This window comes from Neurospora tetraspora, assembly GCF_033439725.1.
Source record: "Neurospora tetraspora strain CBS 560.94 chromosome Unknown B0H65scaffold_2, whole genome shotgun sequence".
Lineage (NCBI taxonomy): Eukaryota > Fungi > Ascomycota > Sordariomycetes > Sordariales > Sordariaceae > Neurospora > Neurospora tetraspora.
In genome coordinates, this window is record NW_026944384.1 from 6,491,836 (window position 1) to 6,505,309 (window position 13,474).

The 13,474-nt window shown below is 52.4% G+C and overlaps 5 protein-coding genes across 5 annotated transcripts; 4 read left to right on the forward strand and 1 right to left on the reverse strand.

The window, feature by feature from the left end:
- Nucleotides 1–1,323: 1,323 nt before the first annotated feature.
- Nucleotides 1,324–2,292, forward strand: B0H65DRAFT_144301 (uncharacterized protein). Its single transcript, XM_062820979.1, has 2 exons — nt 1,324–1,676; nt 1,738–2,292. The coding sequence occupies exons 1-2, from the start codon at nt 1,472–1,474 to the stop codon at nt 2,088–2,090; spliced, it is 558 nt and encodes a 185-aa protein (XP_062685375.1). The 5' UTR covers nt 1,324–1,471; the 3' UTR covers nt 2,091–2,292.
- An 806-nt stretch (nt 2,293–3,098) lies between these two features.
- B0H65DRAFT_144303 (uncharacterized protein) lies at nt 3,099–3,886 on the forward strand. Its single transcript, XM_062820980.1, has 2 exons — nt 3,099–3,424; nt 3,495–3,886. Exons 1-2 carry the CDS (start codon nt 3,229–3,231, stop codon nt 3,866–3,868), a joined length of 570 nt encoding a protein of 189 aa, XP_062685376.1. The 5' UTR covers nt 3,099–3,228; the 3' UTR covers nt 3,869–3,886.
- A 756-nt stretch (nt 3,887–4,642) lies between these two features.
- On the forward strand, nt 4,643–7,574 carry B0H65DRAFT_507374 (uncharacterized protein; the record flags this gene model as incomplete). The annotated part of the gene is made up of 5 exons (XM_062828133.1): nt 4,643–4,735; nt 6,331–6,360; nt 6,498–6,680; nt 6,705–6,742; nt 6,842–7,574. 5 exons carry the CDS (start codon nt 4,643–4,645, stop codon nt 7,572–7,574), a joined length of 1,077 nt encoding a protein of 358 aa, XP_062685377.1.
- Nucleotides 7,575–8,402: 828 nt separating this feature from the next.
- B0H65DRAFT_459896 (uncharacterized protein) lies at nt 8,403–11,118 on the forward strand. The gene is made up of 4 exons (XM_062826491.1): nt 8,403–9,073; nt 9,159–9,709; nt 9,777–10,129; nt 10,229–11,118. The coding sequence occupies exons 1-4, from the start codon at nt 8,857–8,859 to the stop codon at nt 11,094–11,096; spliced, it is 1,989 nt and encodes a 662-aa protein (XP_062685378.1). The 5' UTR covers nt 8,403–8,856; the 3' UTR covers nt 11,097–11,118.
- Nucleotides 11,119–11,141: 23 nt separating this feature from the next.
- On the reverse strand, nt 11,142–13,363 carry B0H65DRAFT_521051 (uncharacterized protein). The gene is made up of 2 exons (XM_062828740.1): nt 12,892–13,363; nt 11,142–12,827 (listed from the first exon to the last, which is right to left on the reverse strand). Exons 1-2 carry the CDS (start codon nt 13,090–13,092, stop codon nt 11,487–11,489), a joined length of 1,542 nt encoding a protein of 513 aa, XP_062685379.1. The 5' UTR covers nt 13,093–13,363; the 3' UTR covers nt 11,142–11,486.
- Between the last annotated feature and the right edge of the window lie 111 nt (nt 13,364–13,474).

Sequence of the window (13,474 nt, forward strand, 5' to 3'; positions counted from 1 at the left end):
GATCAGGCGGAATCATCATTCTCGCGTCTCGGCTATGTCCCAACTACTATCTCCTCCTGTTCTCCTCTTCCTTCTCTCCCCTCAACGTCGCATTAGATTTTCCGCCTGTCTTCCTGTGCTACAGTTGACTAACTGTCATTCACCGGTCTTCAGTAGTTGTCGTTGTCATCGATCCCTTCAACTCTGAAGCCATGGAGTCCTCGAACGCGCATAGCCTGCCCCCGTCCCGTCACATACCTCGAGGGACCACCTATACAGAGACTATGAACGATGGCTCCAAAGCAGAGACAACCGAGCCTCGAGCGGACCGCCATCATATGGAACAAGATCAAGTGGAAACATGGGTCTTGGAATACCACACCGTCTCTGGAATTGGTTTGCAACCTCACCTGACGTATGATAAAGTTGCCAACTGACCAAATCATAATAGGTTGCATCCTTGTGTTGGCTTCATCGATGCTTATCGGTCCGGAATGGACGGTACTTGTGCTGACATGGATATTTTTTTCGAATTGAAGGAGGAATGGGTTTGGTAGAGGAAGCAGCGTAAGATCCTCGTTATAGAAAGGATATAAGTAACGGGGAGCTGGTGCTGCAGTATATTGTTGTGAAGAAGAATGGGCGTCTTTGAAGGATGATGTGGGTTTGATGTGCTCTTGCTTTTTCGTTACGTCTTCGTTTTTGGTCCAGTTCTCCCAGGAGCCTACTTACATGTTAAGTCTAACTTTGAAAGTCTCTCAGAGGAGGAATACGCAGTTGTGGCTGAAATGTCGGTTCATTAGATCGTGTTCTAGGGATTCGACGTCCGCTCTTTTCCAAGGTCAGGTCTCATGCTTTGCTTCTTGTCTGAGTGTTCCCCTGTGCGGTCATCGCCTCAAGATTTCGCGCCGGAATCGAGGGCACGGTACCTCTAGGCTGAGAGGCAGTCGCGAGTTGCGTCAGTCACGCGGTAAGGAATCGCTCCTTCCTCTTTTCCAGAGCTTTGCGACCGAAGGAACAATCTGCACTCGGATGGAATTTCTCCGTTCCCGGTGGGAACTCCAAACCGCGGCGCACCCGACGTTCGAAGGCACACACCCTTCCCGTATTTCCTGACTGGCAAGTTTAGGTTGTTTTTGTTCTCCCTTCTCTCTTCGCTCGTCCCACCCTCAGTGCTTTGGACTGGATCTGACGCAGAGGATTGTAACTGTGCAAGCTGTGGTTAACGGTCCGTCCTTCTCCTTCATTTAACATCGCATCAGATTCCCCTCTCGTCCTATGTTACAGATCCTAACTGCCTTCCACCAGTCTTCAGTAACGCAGTTGCCGTCGTCATCGATCCCTTCAACTCCATAACGATGGAGTCTTCAATCGCTTTCGACCTTGTCCTTGGAATTCGTTCGTATCCAACCCCGATGCCTATCGTCTTCGTGCTCTGGCGACTGACCACATCACTACAGGCTTCCTCCTCGAACTCCTCGTGGTGGCTTCCATGGTGCTTTGTGTTCCTCTGTGGAAGAGGGCATTGACTGTTGAAGACGGCCGCGATTCGGCCCTAGTTCGCGCGCAAGTCGTCAACCTTGTCGGGCTCCTAGCTCACTTTTTCCTCAAATCGTGGGACTGGTGGGAGTTGAGATCACTGGAGCGGCCTGTCCCTGCGGACCGTTTCGCTACGGCGGCTACCACTGCGGATTCAGGTGAGCAGCCCCCCGGCACTGGAAACGTGCAGCTTGAACTGACGGGGATTTTTTGTTGCAGAGCGCAAAAGCAATAGTTCGGGAGAGAAACCCGCTCAAGGCTTCGAAAACCTTGATGCCGCAACCGAGCTTGTCCACACTTTCCTCCGCATTTTGGAAGGTTACTCCAAGCAAAATGTCGACCTACAGGTGCGCTCGCGGAAGCGGGCCCGCCGAAAGAAGAAGGAGGACAAAGGCGCCTACCATAGGGCTGTCTTAAGCGACCTGAAGAACGCAAAGAATGACCTCAAGATGGCGAAGAAGTATCTTGATGACACGAAGAAGGAACTCGAAAATGAAATCAACATAATCGCCGCTGCTCTGGTTGTCGCTCTTAATAAAGCCCAGCTTGATATTCACGTCAAGAGGGACTGAGGGAGTGATAAGTGGTGGGGAACTGGTGCTGCAGTATGGAGCTTTTGGGAAGACTGGGCGTCTTTGGATGAATGTTAAAAGACGAGAGTGTGAGGTGGCCGGAAGAGGGAGGTTGTTGTGGGCGTGTCATAAGCTTCGATATCATCCATCCTGGGTTTCGTCGAAGGATGAGGAATTTGGGTCAATAAGATGGAAGCTTAGCACTCATACTCTCTAGTATCGCCACTATCCGTTAGCGCACTAGCACCAATACAACTACATACCCCCGAGGCCATTAGCAGGAAGCGAAACAAGTCAAATCTACCCAAATCAAATCCAAGCAAGTCGCCCCCGGGACTCGGCCAAATCCCTCCGCTTTTCAAGCAAATCCGTAAATTTTACCTCAAATCAAGTCCATATCCGACCCCAGATTTGCCTTGCTTGACTTGTTTCACTTCCTGGCCAGCAATCCCGGTCGAACCCGGCCGGGCTGCCGGGCTCCCTGACATTCCAAGACAAACCGGGCATTGGAATTCGCGGATGGACTTCCCGATAGTGATGATCCGATTTGCACGGGTGTGGCGCTCCTAGGCGAAGCTGAACCGTTCGCTTGGTATCTGCAAATTCCCAATGACGGACTTTGCGAATTTGCGGTCGCAATTTGGCTGCCGAAAACTGACCAACCATGGTCAAGTACGTATTTGCTACGTCTGCCCCTGCGCGCTGAGATTCTGATGTGGCTTGGGCTGAGCTGGGGCTCGGCAAGGTGAAGTGGCTTGCTGCTACGTAGAGACTAGGGACAAACAACCGGAGATTGGTGTTGGACTATTGGCGAGAAACCTCATTACGTTGATCGCGAAGAGCGTTGGACTGCCACGACTGATGCAGTGGAGATGAGCTGGTGAGGGAGCCGAAGATGGGGAGATGACGCTTGAAGGTGGAGGTGAGTGTTTGTTGTTGTTGATATATCAACATGCTGTTGACTCTTTGCTGTATTTGCGCTGCTGTATTCTTGTCTTCTGCATTTTCATCGCATCTTTTTCTTTCTCATCATCATACGTTAGATTCCACCGAGTTGTTTTCGATACTCCGTTGATCCTCAAAGGAGACTGAACATTCAACATTTCCTCCTTCCTACCCAATACCAAACTCTGAAACCATGATATCCACAAGCGACCTTCACCTTCTCGGGTGCCACTTTGAACAATACCCCGACTACGAAGAGCAAAACCTTAAGGCAAAGACGGCAGAGACTCCCAATAACCACCAAGAAACCGAATCCCAAACAAACCTGGGAGTCTTTCACTTCCCTATCATCAGCTTCGGTTTCGTATTTGTGCTCCTGGGCATAACATGTGAGTGCCCAATTTCCACCAGCCAGCACGACCACCACGCTCTTTATACTAACGCAATATCCAAGCAAAGGCACACTAGCCTCCATCGGGGTCTTTCACTTTCTCACCCACACCCATCATACACTAAACCAGGACATGGACATTTCCACTTGGTCCGCTCGCCTCTTGCCAATGTCATTGTCCCCCCAAAACAAATCGGTTACTGATTCCTTGATGGGGTTTGCCTTCATCGAAGCCATTGCAAGGAAAGACTTCTCCAGCAAATGGAGGAACGCACTGGAGTTTGAGCTCAAGTTGGAGGTGGAGGCGATGCCGTTTGAGAGTGCTGTGCTGGGGTTGGAGGATTGGGTTTATAAGAGAAAACCTCCGCGCACTCTAAGGTTAGCCTACACGCACTCTAAGACCCACAAAGTCCCAAGGGTTAGGGTCCCTGGCACCCTATAATAGGCTATGACACCCAACATCAAAAACTCCACTTTTACCCGTGAAAATACCCTATTTCAATGCACGAAACATTACATCACATTTCGTGATATTTTTCGAACTTGGCGATTTTGAGTGATTTGACACGCCGCAACACCACATTGCAACATTACCCTACTTTGGTAGAAGTTACGAGAGTCACCATCCCGTGGATCGTACGGTAGTACTTGCCGGGCAATAGTAAGAACCCTATCGTATTGAACGATTTAGAGAAATAAGAGAGGGGGATTCCAGGCATCGAGACTGTACGGCTGTGTGTGTGACTGCTGTGATGGCGATATCGAGTTTGAGGTGGTTCACAATACCAGGGGCACGAAAAGTATTACGACTTTTACTCTGGCGGGAGCGATGTTTGAAACATTGAAAAGACCCCAGATTACTATATAAAACGACCGTATTTATATGACAGCTGTCATATGGGTCTTAGAGTGCGTGTAGGTTGGGCTTGGAGTGCGCGGAGGTTTTCTCGTTTATAATGTTGCGAGGCTTTGATTTTGATTGCATGCAGGATTTCTTCCTTTTCTCTTTCCCTTTCGGTTGTACATATTGCGCATGGGAGGCACTTTCTCTGATACCAGCATTTTCCTTTGTCATACTCTTATATAGGCGTACGTCTGGCGCTGAGCCTCAACACGTTCCTTCCCTTCCGTGGATTCTTTGGTTTCTTCTCAACCCCACTTGCAAACTCCTTGCGCCTTCCTCATAGTTTTTTTTCTCTGTTTTCTCCACAGTCCCATGTTTTTCCCTTCGACCAACGTTTTCAATGGTTCTTCCTCGTTCGCAAACGAGCACCCATTCTCAATCCAACCTTGTTCCATTTTCACCCGCGTAGCCATCCAGTACTTCACCCAACTAGTTGCCAATCCCCGAGCGCGTTTAAACTGGTTCCAAACAACTAAACAAGTGCTTTACGGCGCAGCTGGACCATTTCTTGTACGACTACCACCTTTGAGTGCTGACTACATAGCTCAACAGGTAACGGCCAATTGACCAACACCCTTCCACACTCTTCTGGAACTTGGTAGTGTTCAGGTTGCAGCAGCCTGCCCTCCATCAACTGATACCCGCTGCCTCCAGGCCGTTATCGCGTTCCAGAACCAAAATGGTATCGTCAACCCCAGGGCCTTATCACCCATGCTTCACCAGCACGGGTGTGGCGCTCGTGATGGAGCTGAACCATTGGTTTGGTTCCCAATGGCGGGCTTTCCGACCTAATCTTGTCCAACCGGCTAACCAACCTGGGGCTGTCTGCCGCCCTGGGGTTGAGCTGGAGATTGGTGGCTTGCAGGTGCTGAACGCGAACCAACAACGTTGAAGATGGGTATTGGTGGGCACCTTGAACGCGAAGACCGGTTTAATGATTGTGGGGATGAAGGTGAGCTGAGGTTTGGATGCGAGTGTTGGTATATCATTATCATGGTGCCGACTGTTCTCTTCGATCTGAGCTGACCTTCATCTCGAATCTCCAGCCGTTACCCCTTCTCAATCACACCAAAGCCCGACACTATGGGGTCTCCTAGCGAGCTTCATCCGCCCGGCTACAATGTCCAGCAACATACCGACTCCGTGAAGGAAGTCTCAAAGGAGGAGACAGCAGAAGTTTGCAAAGAGCGCGCAGAATCTCAATGGCAACCGGGCTTCTTTCGAAGGTTCCCTATCATTGGGTTTGCCTCCTTGCTCTTGTGCATTGGCTGTGAGTTTGCAACTGTTGCAAAGAACGACCATAAATCTTTGACTAACAGAGAAATTCAGGCACAGGACTAGCTATCGGTATCATCCGCATGACGCACCACGAGAAAATCGAGGACTTCTCTGGTCGCCTGAAGCCTGAAGTGCTTTTGTCCTACACCACCACCATTGCCAACTCCTTGATGGGCTTTGCCTACGCGGAAGCAGCGGTGATAGGTTTTTAGAACAACGCACTGGATGCGATGCCGGTCAGTCCCCTAACTTGTTCTTCGAAGATTACGTCGAACACGACTTACAATGACAGTAGGCTAGCAACCTTCACTACTACTGGGCAGGCTCCTCAAGTGCTATGGGGGCCATCCGGTCCATCTTCCATCGGAGGGCTGTCGTGGTTAGCTCGGGTATGCGTTGCCTTTTCTACTTACTCCCTTCCCGAGCATACCGAGCAATACAGCATCTGTTGGACTTGGACGAATCGCTTACTCCTTCCAGTGTCCATTCTTGTGACAGTTTCAAGCTTGCTCCGTGGCCCTCTGATGCAAAGAGCTTCATTCGTTGAAGAGGTGCCGGACATCTACGCAGATACAAAGATCCTCCCCATTATGCCCAACATCACAGATGGCTGGGCTGGCCGGACAAACCCGGCCACTGGATCCCTTTCGCGCTTCTCGCCTGGCTTTGCGGATGTGATTAGCGGTTTCCAGAACCAAAATCCGATCGACATTGGCGATGAGACCTGTGATACTTGCACTCTGAAAGCCACGGTACGCTCCTTTTGTCTCTTTGTGCTTTTAAGCCGCACCTCAAGTCGCTAATCTCTTGGCAGGCATTTGGGTTTGCCGTGAGAAACTGCACAACCGTCAAAATCCCGTACAATCTAACGCTTGATGAAATCAGGAAGGACGCGGATCCCATCCTATATGTCTTCTCCTCGGACATAACTGTCGTGAGAGATGAGGCCTTGGGTACGAGTGCCTTGTACATCAACTTGACCCGGAAACCTGAGATTGGGTTGGAAGGCAATCTGGAACGCCAGGGCTGCTTTCTGTACCCGGCAGTTGTTAACTACAGCTTGAGTCTCGACGTCGATGGGGCTCTCCGGTTCTAGTCTTTGAATTGGAAAGACGACACTGTTGTTAAGCTTCTGTTAGTTACCCATGTCATTCCTATGTCTTTGGGCAATTCAATCTTTACTGTCCCTATCCTCTTCCGCTTACAGCCACTGACAAACTTCGGTCTTTCAAGGAAGCTAAATGAACTCGACATCTTTGAAATCATCAACCAAAACCTATACCAATCTGCCTCTTTTGCCAGGTACACAGGCAATCCCAGAGTCTGGACAATGCAAAGTGCAGGCCTTCTCGCCAACATCTACTTCGCCACAGACCTCGATAATTCCCTCACCGAAGAGCCAGAACACCTGGCGTTCGACGACCCAATGGACGAACTCATCAGCTCCTTCCGCGAAATCGCCCTCCGCATGTCGGTCAAGGAGGCCCAAGAGAAAAACGAAGGCAAGCTTCGCACGTCAGAGCTAGTTGTGGCGCAGAACATCTCCTACGTTAGCAATACTACAAGAGTCCAGTATGCAACGGACGAAGACGCGTTAGCCCTGGCGGTTGTGATCAGCTTGATCGGTCCCGTGGCTACGCTTGTCTTGTTCTGGGGCTTTTGGAGGCTGGGGAGAAAGGTGACGATGAGTCCTTTGGAGGTGATCAATGCGATGTCCGTTTCGTCGGCCACCGATGCTCAAGACGGGACAACGGAGGTGGCTCAGATTTTTGCGGATTGCAAGAGTAATGTTGAGGGAGCAGCGGTGGCGGATTATGTGCGGAAGAAGGACACTGAAGGAAGCGGAGAGCCAAAGTTGCAGTACGGAGTTGTGGAGGAGACTGGGCGGTTAGGGATGGTGGTGGTGAATGGGGTGCTCCCGGACAGGCGGAGGGTGAGGAGGCCGATGAAGGGGGAGGTGTTGTAGGAACGGGCAATGGTTTCTAGTCTCAGTCTTGAGGTAAGTACGCAGTTGCATCGAATAGGAATGGCGAAGATTGATGGTTTAGATGCGGCGTTATCTGACTCACCAATGATTTCCCCCAGCGTCTGTTAGTGCACTATCACAGGTATGTGGCTTTGGTGTCCATAACCTGTCTCTGCGTGCACTTTCGTTTCCATAAATTCCTCTTCACTGTGCTTCTCCTACATAGTCTTTCCCACTTCTGAATTCCCCCTTTCTTTTGGCCGTGGATGCACCGGCCAACGCACCCTTCCCCCTCTCTGCCTGCATTCCGTTCGAACGGCTGGGGGTGTTCGAACATGGAACACTCCAGCTGCGCCATAACGATTCGCTTGACGAATGAGAGCGACAACCATACTACCCTCACCGTGTGATATTACTGGTAATAATCGATATGGGGTTCAACGTGGCTTGATTGTGTGTGTGTGTGTGTAAGACTGGCTCTGTAGACTCGAAGCTCTGGCATCTGGATAAATCCCGTATATCCCAGCCCAACTAGGCACGTGCACGCCCAGTGGATCGATCCCCTGGCCTCTGACACACCGTCGTGGATGTGGTGCAACCCGCCTCATGACCTCAAAAGGGTCTTGGGGGTGTCCCTCAGGAGCGCTATGATGTCTCGACGTTCTTGACGTTCTAGAACGTCCCAGCGGAAAGTACCAAGCTCCACCGCCAGTCAATAGCTTGATCGACTACCGGGAAGCCGTGTGGGTTTTAATCTTAAATTTCCGCTGGGTTCGGGAGTCAGGTCTTCCCTGTCATTCACGCGAGCCTATTTGAGTCTGGACTCGACCGAACTCGAACGTCCCGGTGGGAGCTCCCTCGGTTGTGGCGCCCACGTTGAAGCTGAACCGCTAGCTCGGTTCAAGGACCGGACTTCACGATGGGAATCCAACCTATCACGGGGCGAGCTAGCCGACTGTAGACTGTAGGATTGCTCACCGCGCTGGGTTGTGGTGGCTTGCAGCTATCGATTGCCGTTGATGGCTGATGCTTGACATTGGTTGCATTCCGAAGCGGTGGGATGTTACTTTGCCTGCTAGCTTCGATGCGAGGGAGCTGAGGTTTGGAGGTGAGTCAAGGATTTTCGTACTGTTTATCTTTCAAGAGCCTCTTCCTCATGTTTCTCTTTCTCCTTCCTTTGCGTTGTTCGGTCGCTGCTCTCAGGCCACCTTCTCAAGTATCCTGAGCCTGCTGTCATTTGTTTCTTTTGGCTATCGAGTTTAAAGCGACAAAGTCAGGAGCCATGGGATCTCCAGATGAGAACGACGCGTCTGACTACGACCAGAACGTCCAAGAACAGCCTTCCACCCACTCCGCCTCTCTGAAAGATATCTCAAAGACGGAAACAAACGAAGTCTCGAAAGATGACGATGTCAAGCCTTCCCCACCTTCATGGAAGCCAGGCGCCCTCAGACAGTTCCCCGTCTACGGCATCCTCCCATTGCTGTTGAGCATAGCATGTGCGTACCTCTACCTCTACCTTTCCACTCCCACAGTTCAAACCCAATCCACCAACTCAGCTGACTAACATCCATCCCACCTCAGGCACCGGCATAGCGATCCTTATTGTCCGCCTCTCCCACCACAAAGACATTGACTCATGGTCCGGCCGGAAAGCACCGCAAGTGCTGCTTTCGTACACGACTACCGTGGCTAACTCCCTGATGGGCGTAGCGTTTGCCGAGGCGGCGGTAATTACCTTCTGGAGGGGAGCGGTGGGCGGGATGCCGGTTAGTAACTTGCATTATGTGTGGTCGAGCTCGAGCAGTGTCGTGGGCGCTTTGACGAGTCTGTGGAGGAGGAGGGCGGTGGGGGTTAGTTTGGTGTCCATTCTCGTGGCCATCTCGACCCTGCTACGCGGTCCTTTGATGCAAAGAGCCACCTTTGTCGAGCTCGTTGATCTCGAAATCTTGGACACGATCAAGATCCCGGTCATGGCGAACATGAGCGATGAATGGGGCGGCATGCTCAGCGGGCATGCTCTGCAGGACCTCCGGTTTTCGCCTGGCTTTGCGGACGCGGTTGCCGGCTATCAGACGCAGTCGCCTATGCAACTTCTTGGGGCTGATTGTCAAAACTGCTCTGTCAATGTGGTGGTACGTTGTCCCTGGAATGGCTCCATGACTCAAGACCCAGAGGAGTTACTAACAGAGACACCAACAGGCCTTCGGCTTCCAAGTCAACTGCACGGTTTCCAACATCCCGTACAATCTCACCGGCAGTGTCGAGGCCATCATGAACGGTACTCTTGGGGCCACAGTGTTCGACTCAAGGATCAGCGTCGTCAACGAGTCTCCGAGGGGAAGTCTGATCAACATCAGCGTGGTGCGCAAAGTCGATGTCGGATACGAAGGCAACCTGGAGCACAAAGTCTGCTTGCTTGCTCCTTCTTTGTTGAACTACAGCATGTTCCTCGACGACAACTTGTTGAGTTTCCAATCCGAAAACTGGTTTAATGCCGCAGCTGTGGAAGACCCTGTTAATCTGCCGCCGGTGGACTCGTTCGTGGCATCGATGTAAGTTATCCCCTTTTTCGTTCTTCTTATCCGCTCCCTCACCCATACCCTCTTCCCCCATCGACTCCAATCCAAACTAACCTCCCTCCCTCCCCACAGCAACATGACAGTCCCCTACATCACCGGCTTCGGCAGCACCATCCCCGCCCTCCACGCCATCGGCTCCCTCCTCTTCGACTCCACCTCCAACGTCTCCCACGGCGGCGCCGTAGGCTGGACCACCTCCAACTCCGGTCTGCTCTCCAACCTCTTCTACACCGCCGCCACGCCCGCCGCCCGGCGCAGCTCCGACCCCAAAGATTACTCCTTTGACGACCCCATGGGGGACATCATCAACGCGTACCGCGACATTGCGTTCCGCATGTCTTTGCAGGCGGCGACCGAGGAAAACGAGGGGCTGTCGGATAAGGACGCGAAGGTTTTCCAAGAGGTGGGGTCCGTAAGTCATCAGAGCATGGCGAGGTACGCGATGGATAAGGCCGCGCTGGCGGTGGCGGTGGTGATTAGCTTGATTGGTCCCGTAGCTACTCTGGTGCTGTTCTGGGGGTGGTGGAAGTTGGGAAGGAGATTCACGATGAGTCCGTTGGAGATGATCAATGCTGTGCTTGCGCCTGGGGAGGAGGAGTTCTTTGATGATGATGATGATGATGATAGAAGGGACTCAAGCGAGGAGAGGCACACGCAAACGCAGCGGCAGGGACAGTCGACGGCGAACCGGAACCGGAATCGGAATCAGAGAGAGGTGGCTAGGTTGTTGGCTGAGTGCAAGGGCGATGCGTCGGGAGCGGATTTGGCGAATCATGTTAGACAGAACAAGAAGGGGGAGGAGCCGGTGTTGAAGTATGGGGTTGATGGAAGGGGGAGGCTTTCGATGAAGGTGGTGGGCGGTGGTGGTGTAAGGCGGAGGAGGCAGAAAGAAGGGGGCTTTGTTTCGGGGTTGGTAGATGTTTTGTTGAATGATGGGTGAAGGGGTGGTTCAGAATCGTGGATGCCGATTTGGGTGTTAAACACGGCTTTGGTCGAGCGAGAAAGGAAAGTGCGAATGAGATGTGACGCTATCTGGAATCCTGCTTACTTTGCGGCGTATCTGATAGTGCAATAACCGCATTGCTCTTTGGCACTTGTCCAGGAATTACACAGGAACTCCGCGGTCTTAATACGAAAATATTCGAAAAAAACTGCTTTAAGGTTATAGGTGTCGGCTTCTGCGTATATCCAGATATAGAGCTCCATATTTGAGAGCCACGAATAACGAAAATCACGACGAAAAGCCTGCCGTGTCTTCAGCGTCTTTGACTCTTTGTACCCCACCACAAGACCACTGCACCACCCCTTCCCGTCCACTCCAAAACCTTTCCTACCAACTCTCCAACATCCTCCTCAAAACTTCATCATTCATCTTCCACAACTGCGTCGAAAAGTCAATAGCAATCGCATTCCCCGTATACCACGTCCCCCTCTTCCCCTGCAACCCATAAACCTTTTCCATCCACCCTCCCCTCATCTCCTCCGCACTAACCCCAAACCCACCGGGTCCATGATCCGAATACTCCAGCACCTTCAACCTGCTACTCTTATCTCCTCCCTTCTTCCCACCTGCTGCACCCTTCACCGTCCCAGCAGCAACCATCCGATCCAAACTCTCCTGCGCCACCGCCACCGCCTTCTCCGGATCAAACTCCCCGTAACTCAACCCGGACCCACTCATAGTTCCAATACTAAACAGCTCACTGTCATTGCCATAGCTGGAAAAATCAAGGATATGCGGCCCGTTGATAAACGGCTTGTTGGGATTGCTAACGGCAAGGATGGGAGTGTTGTGCAGCTCGTAACCCCTCGGTAAAACAGGGGAGGTGACGATGGCCGTGCCGTAGCGGCCGTATTTGGGGCGGCGGAAGAGGTCGGTTTCGAGGGGGGAGAGGTCGAAGGGGGCTAGGTTTTCGCGGGTGGGGGGGATGGCGAGGAGGAGTTTTTTTGCGCGGATTACGGTTTGTGAGTTACCAGTAATGTTGTTGGGGAGGGTGGTTTTGATGGTTACTTCTATGTCTCTCTTGTCCCCCTCTTTCTCCGGTCGGCGGACGCTAGATACGATGGAATTGGTGAGGACGTTGTCGGATCCCAAACGGGCGTGGATGGCGTTGTAGAGAAGCTGGTTCCCGCCGTCGATGTGGTACGTGGGTGCTTGGCCGTAGAAGACTTGCATCCAGGTCGGGCTGAAGCTCTGCAGGAAGGTGAGGGTCAACACGTCGGTGAAGTTGCGATGCCGAGCGGCCACACCGCCGCCGGTGGACTCGTACATCCTCGGCAACGCCTCCGTCACATTCCACTTCTTTGCAAACTCGCCGATGGGTAGAAGTAAGTCCTCGGGGATCTGAGGGCCGGGAGGGAGGTTCCAGAACCCCGGTTCGACCATCTTGTCCCAGCCTTTGGAGACCATGAGGTCGTGGAAGCGGATGATGGCCGAGGTCATGCCGGAGGGGTCCGGGCCGGTGTAGTTGGAGGGCAGCCCGAGGCCGGTGGCGAAGTCGATGTTGCGGGTGATGGTGGAGCCGCGGGGGCCGAGGCCGGGGAGGAGGGTTAGGTTGAAGCGGCTGATGAAGTCGAGGCCGTCGAGGTAGGGGAAGTAGAGTTGCACCCCGTGGTCGCGGGGGGTGGGAGGGGTGGTGGTGGTGTCGAGGTAGGTGTCTACGTGGCCGCCCTGGTTGATGTTAGGAGGATGCAGGAGAAAGACGCAGACGGGGAAGAGGACGAGGAAGACTTACGAGAATGGATTGTTTCTCAATCAAGATGACACTCTTGTTGTAATCCTGTTGGAGTCGAAAAGCCGCGTGGGAGCCGGCTGCTCCGCCGCCGATGATGATGACATCTCTGTCGATGACTTTGGGAGTGTTGACGCTTGCGGCATGTACGCTGGAGAAGCTGGTAACTACGAGATAGACCTTGTAGAGTCTCTTGAAAGTCATTGTGACTTCCTTTGATAGCGAGCAACTGTTCCATACGAGAAAGAGACGAACAGGTCCCAATAGTTTCTGTTGCGACAGACGCTGCTCTTATTTGGAGCGTGTGGACTTCGTCAAATCCGTCTAGACCGCTCGGTGCAATCACACCCGTTGGTACCTGGATATCCGCATCTAGGCATTTGGCAAATTCTTTGACTGCGACTCTGCAATGCTACAGGAATCAGCGGTTGGTAGACCTTGCATAGAGCCGGTGCACACACTAGGGGTGATTAGGACAGTCATACGCGTTCCCACTAAAGAGTTTGCTGGTACCCATTGAGAGCCCGTCTATAGTTCCCGAACTTCCCGGATATAATAGAAGAATGTTCCTGGGAGCCTTGAGTCA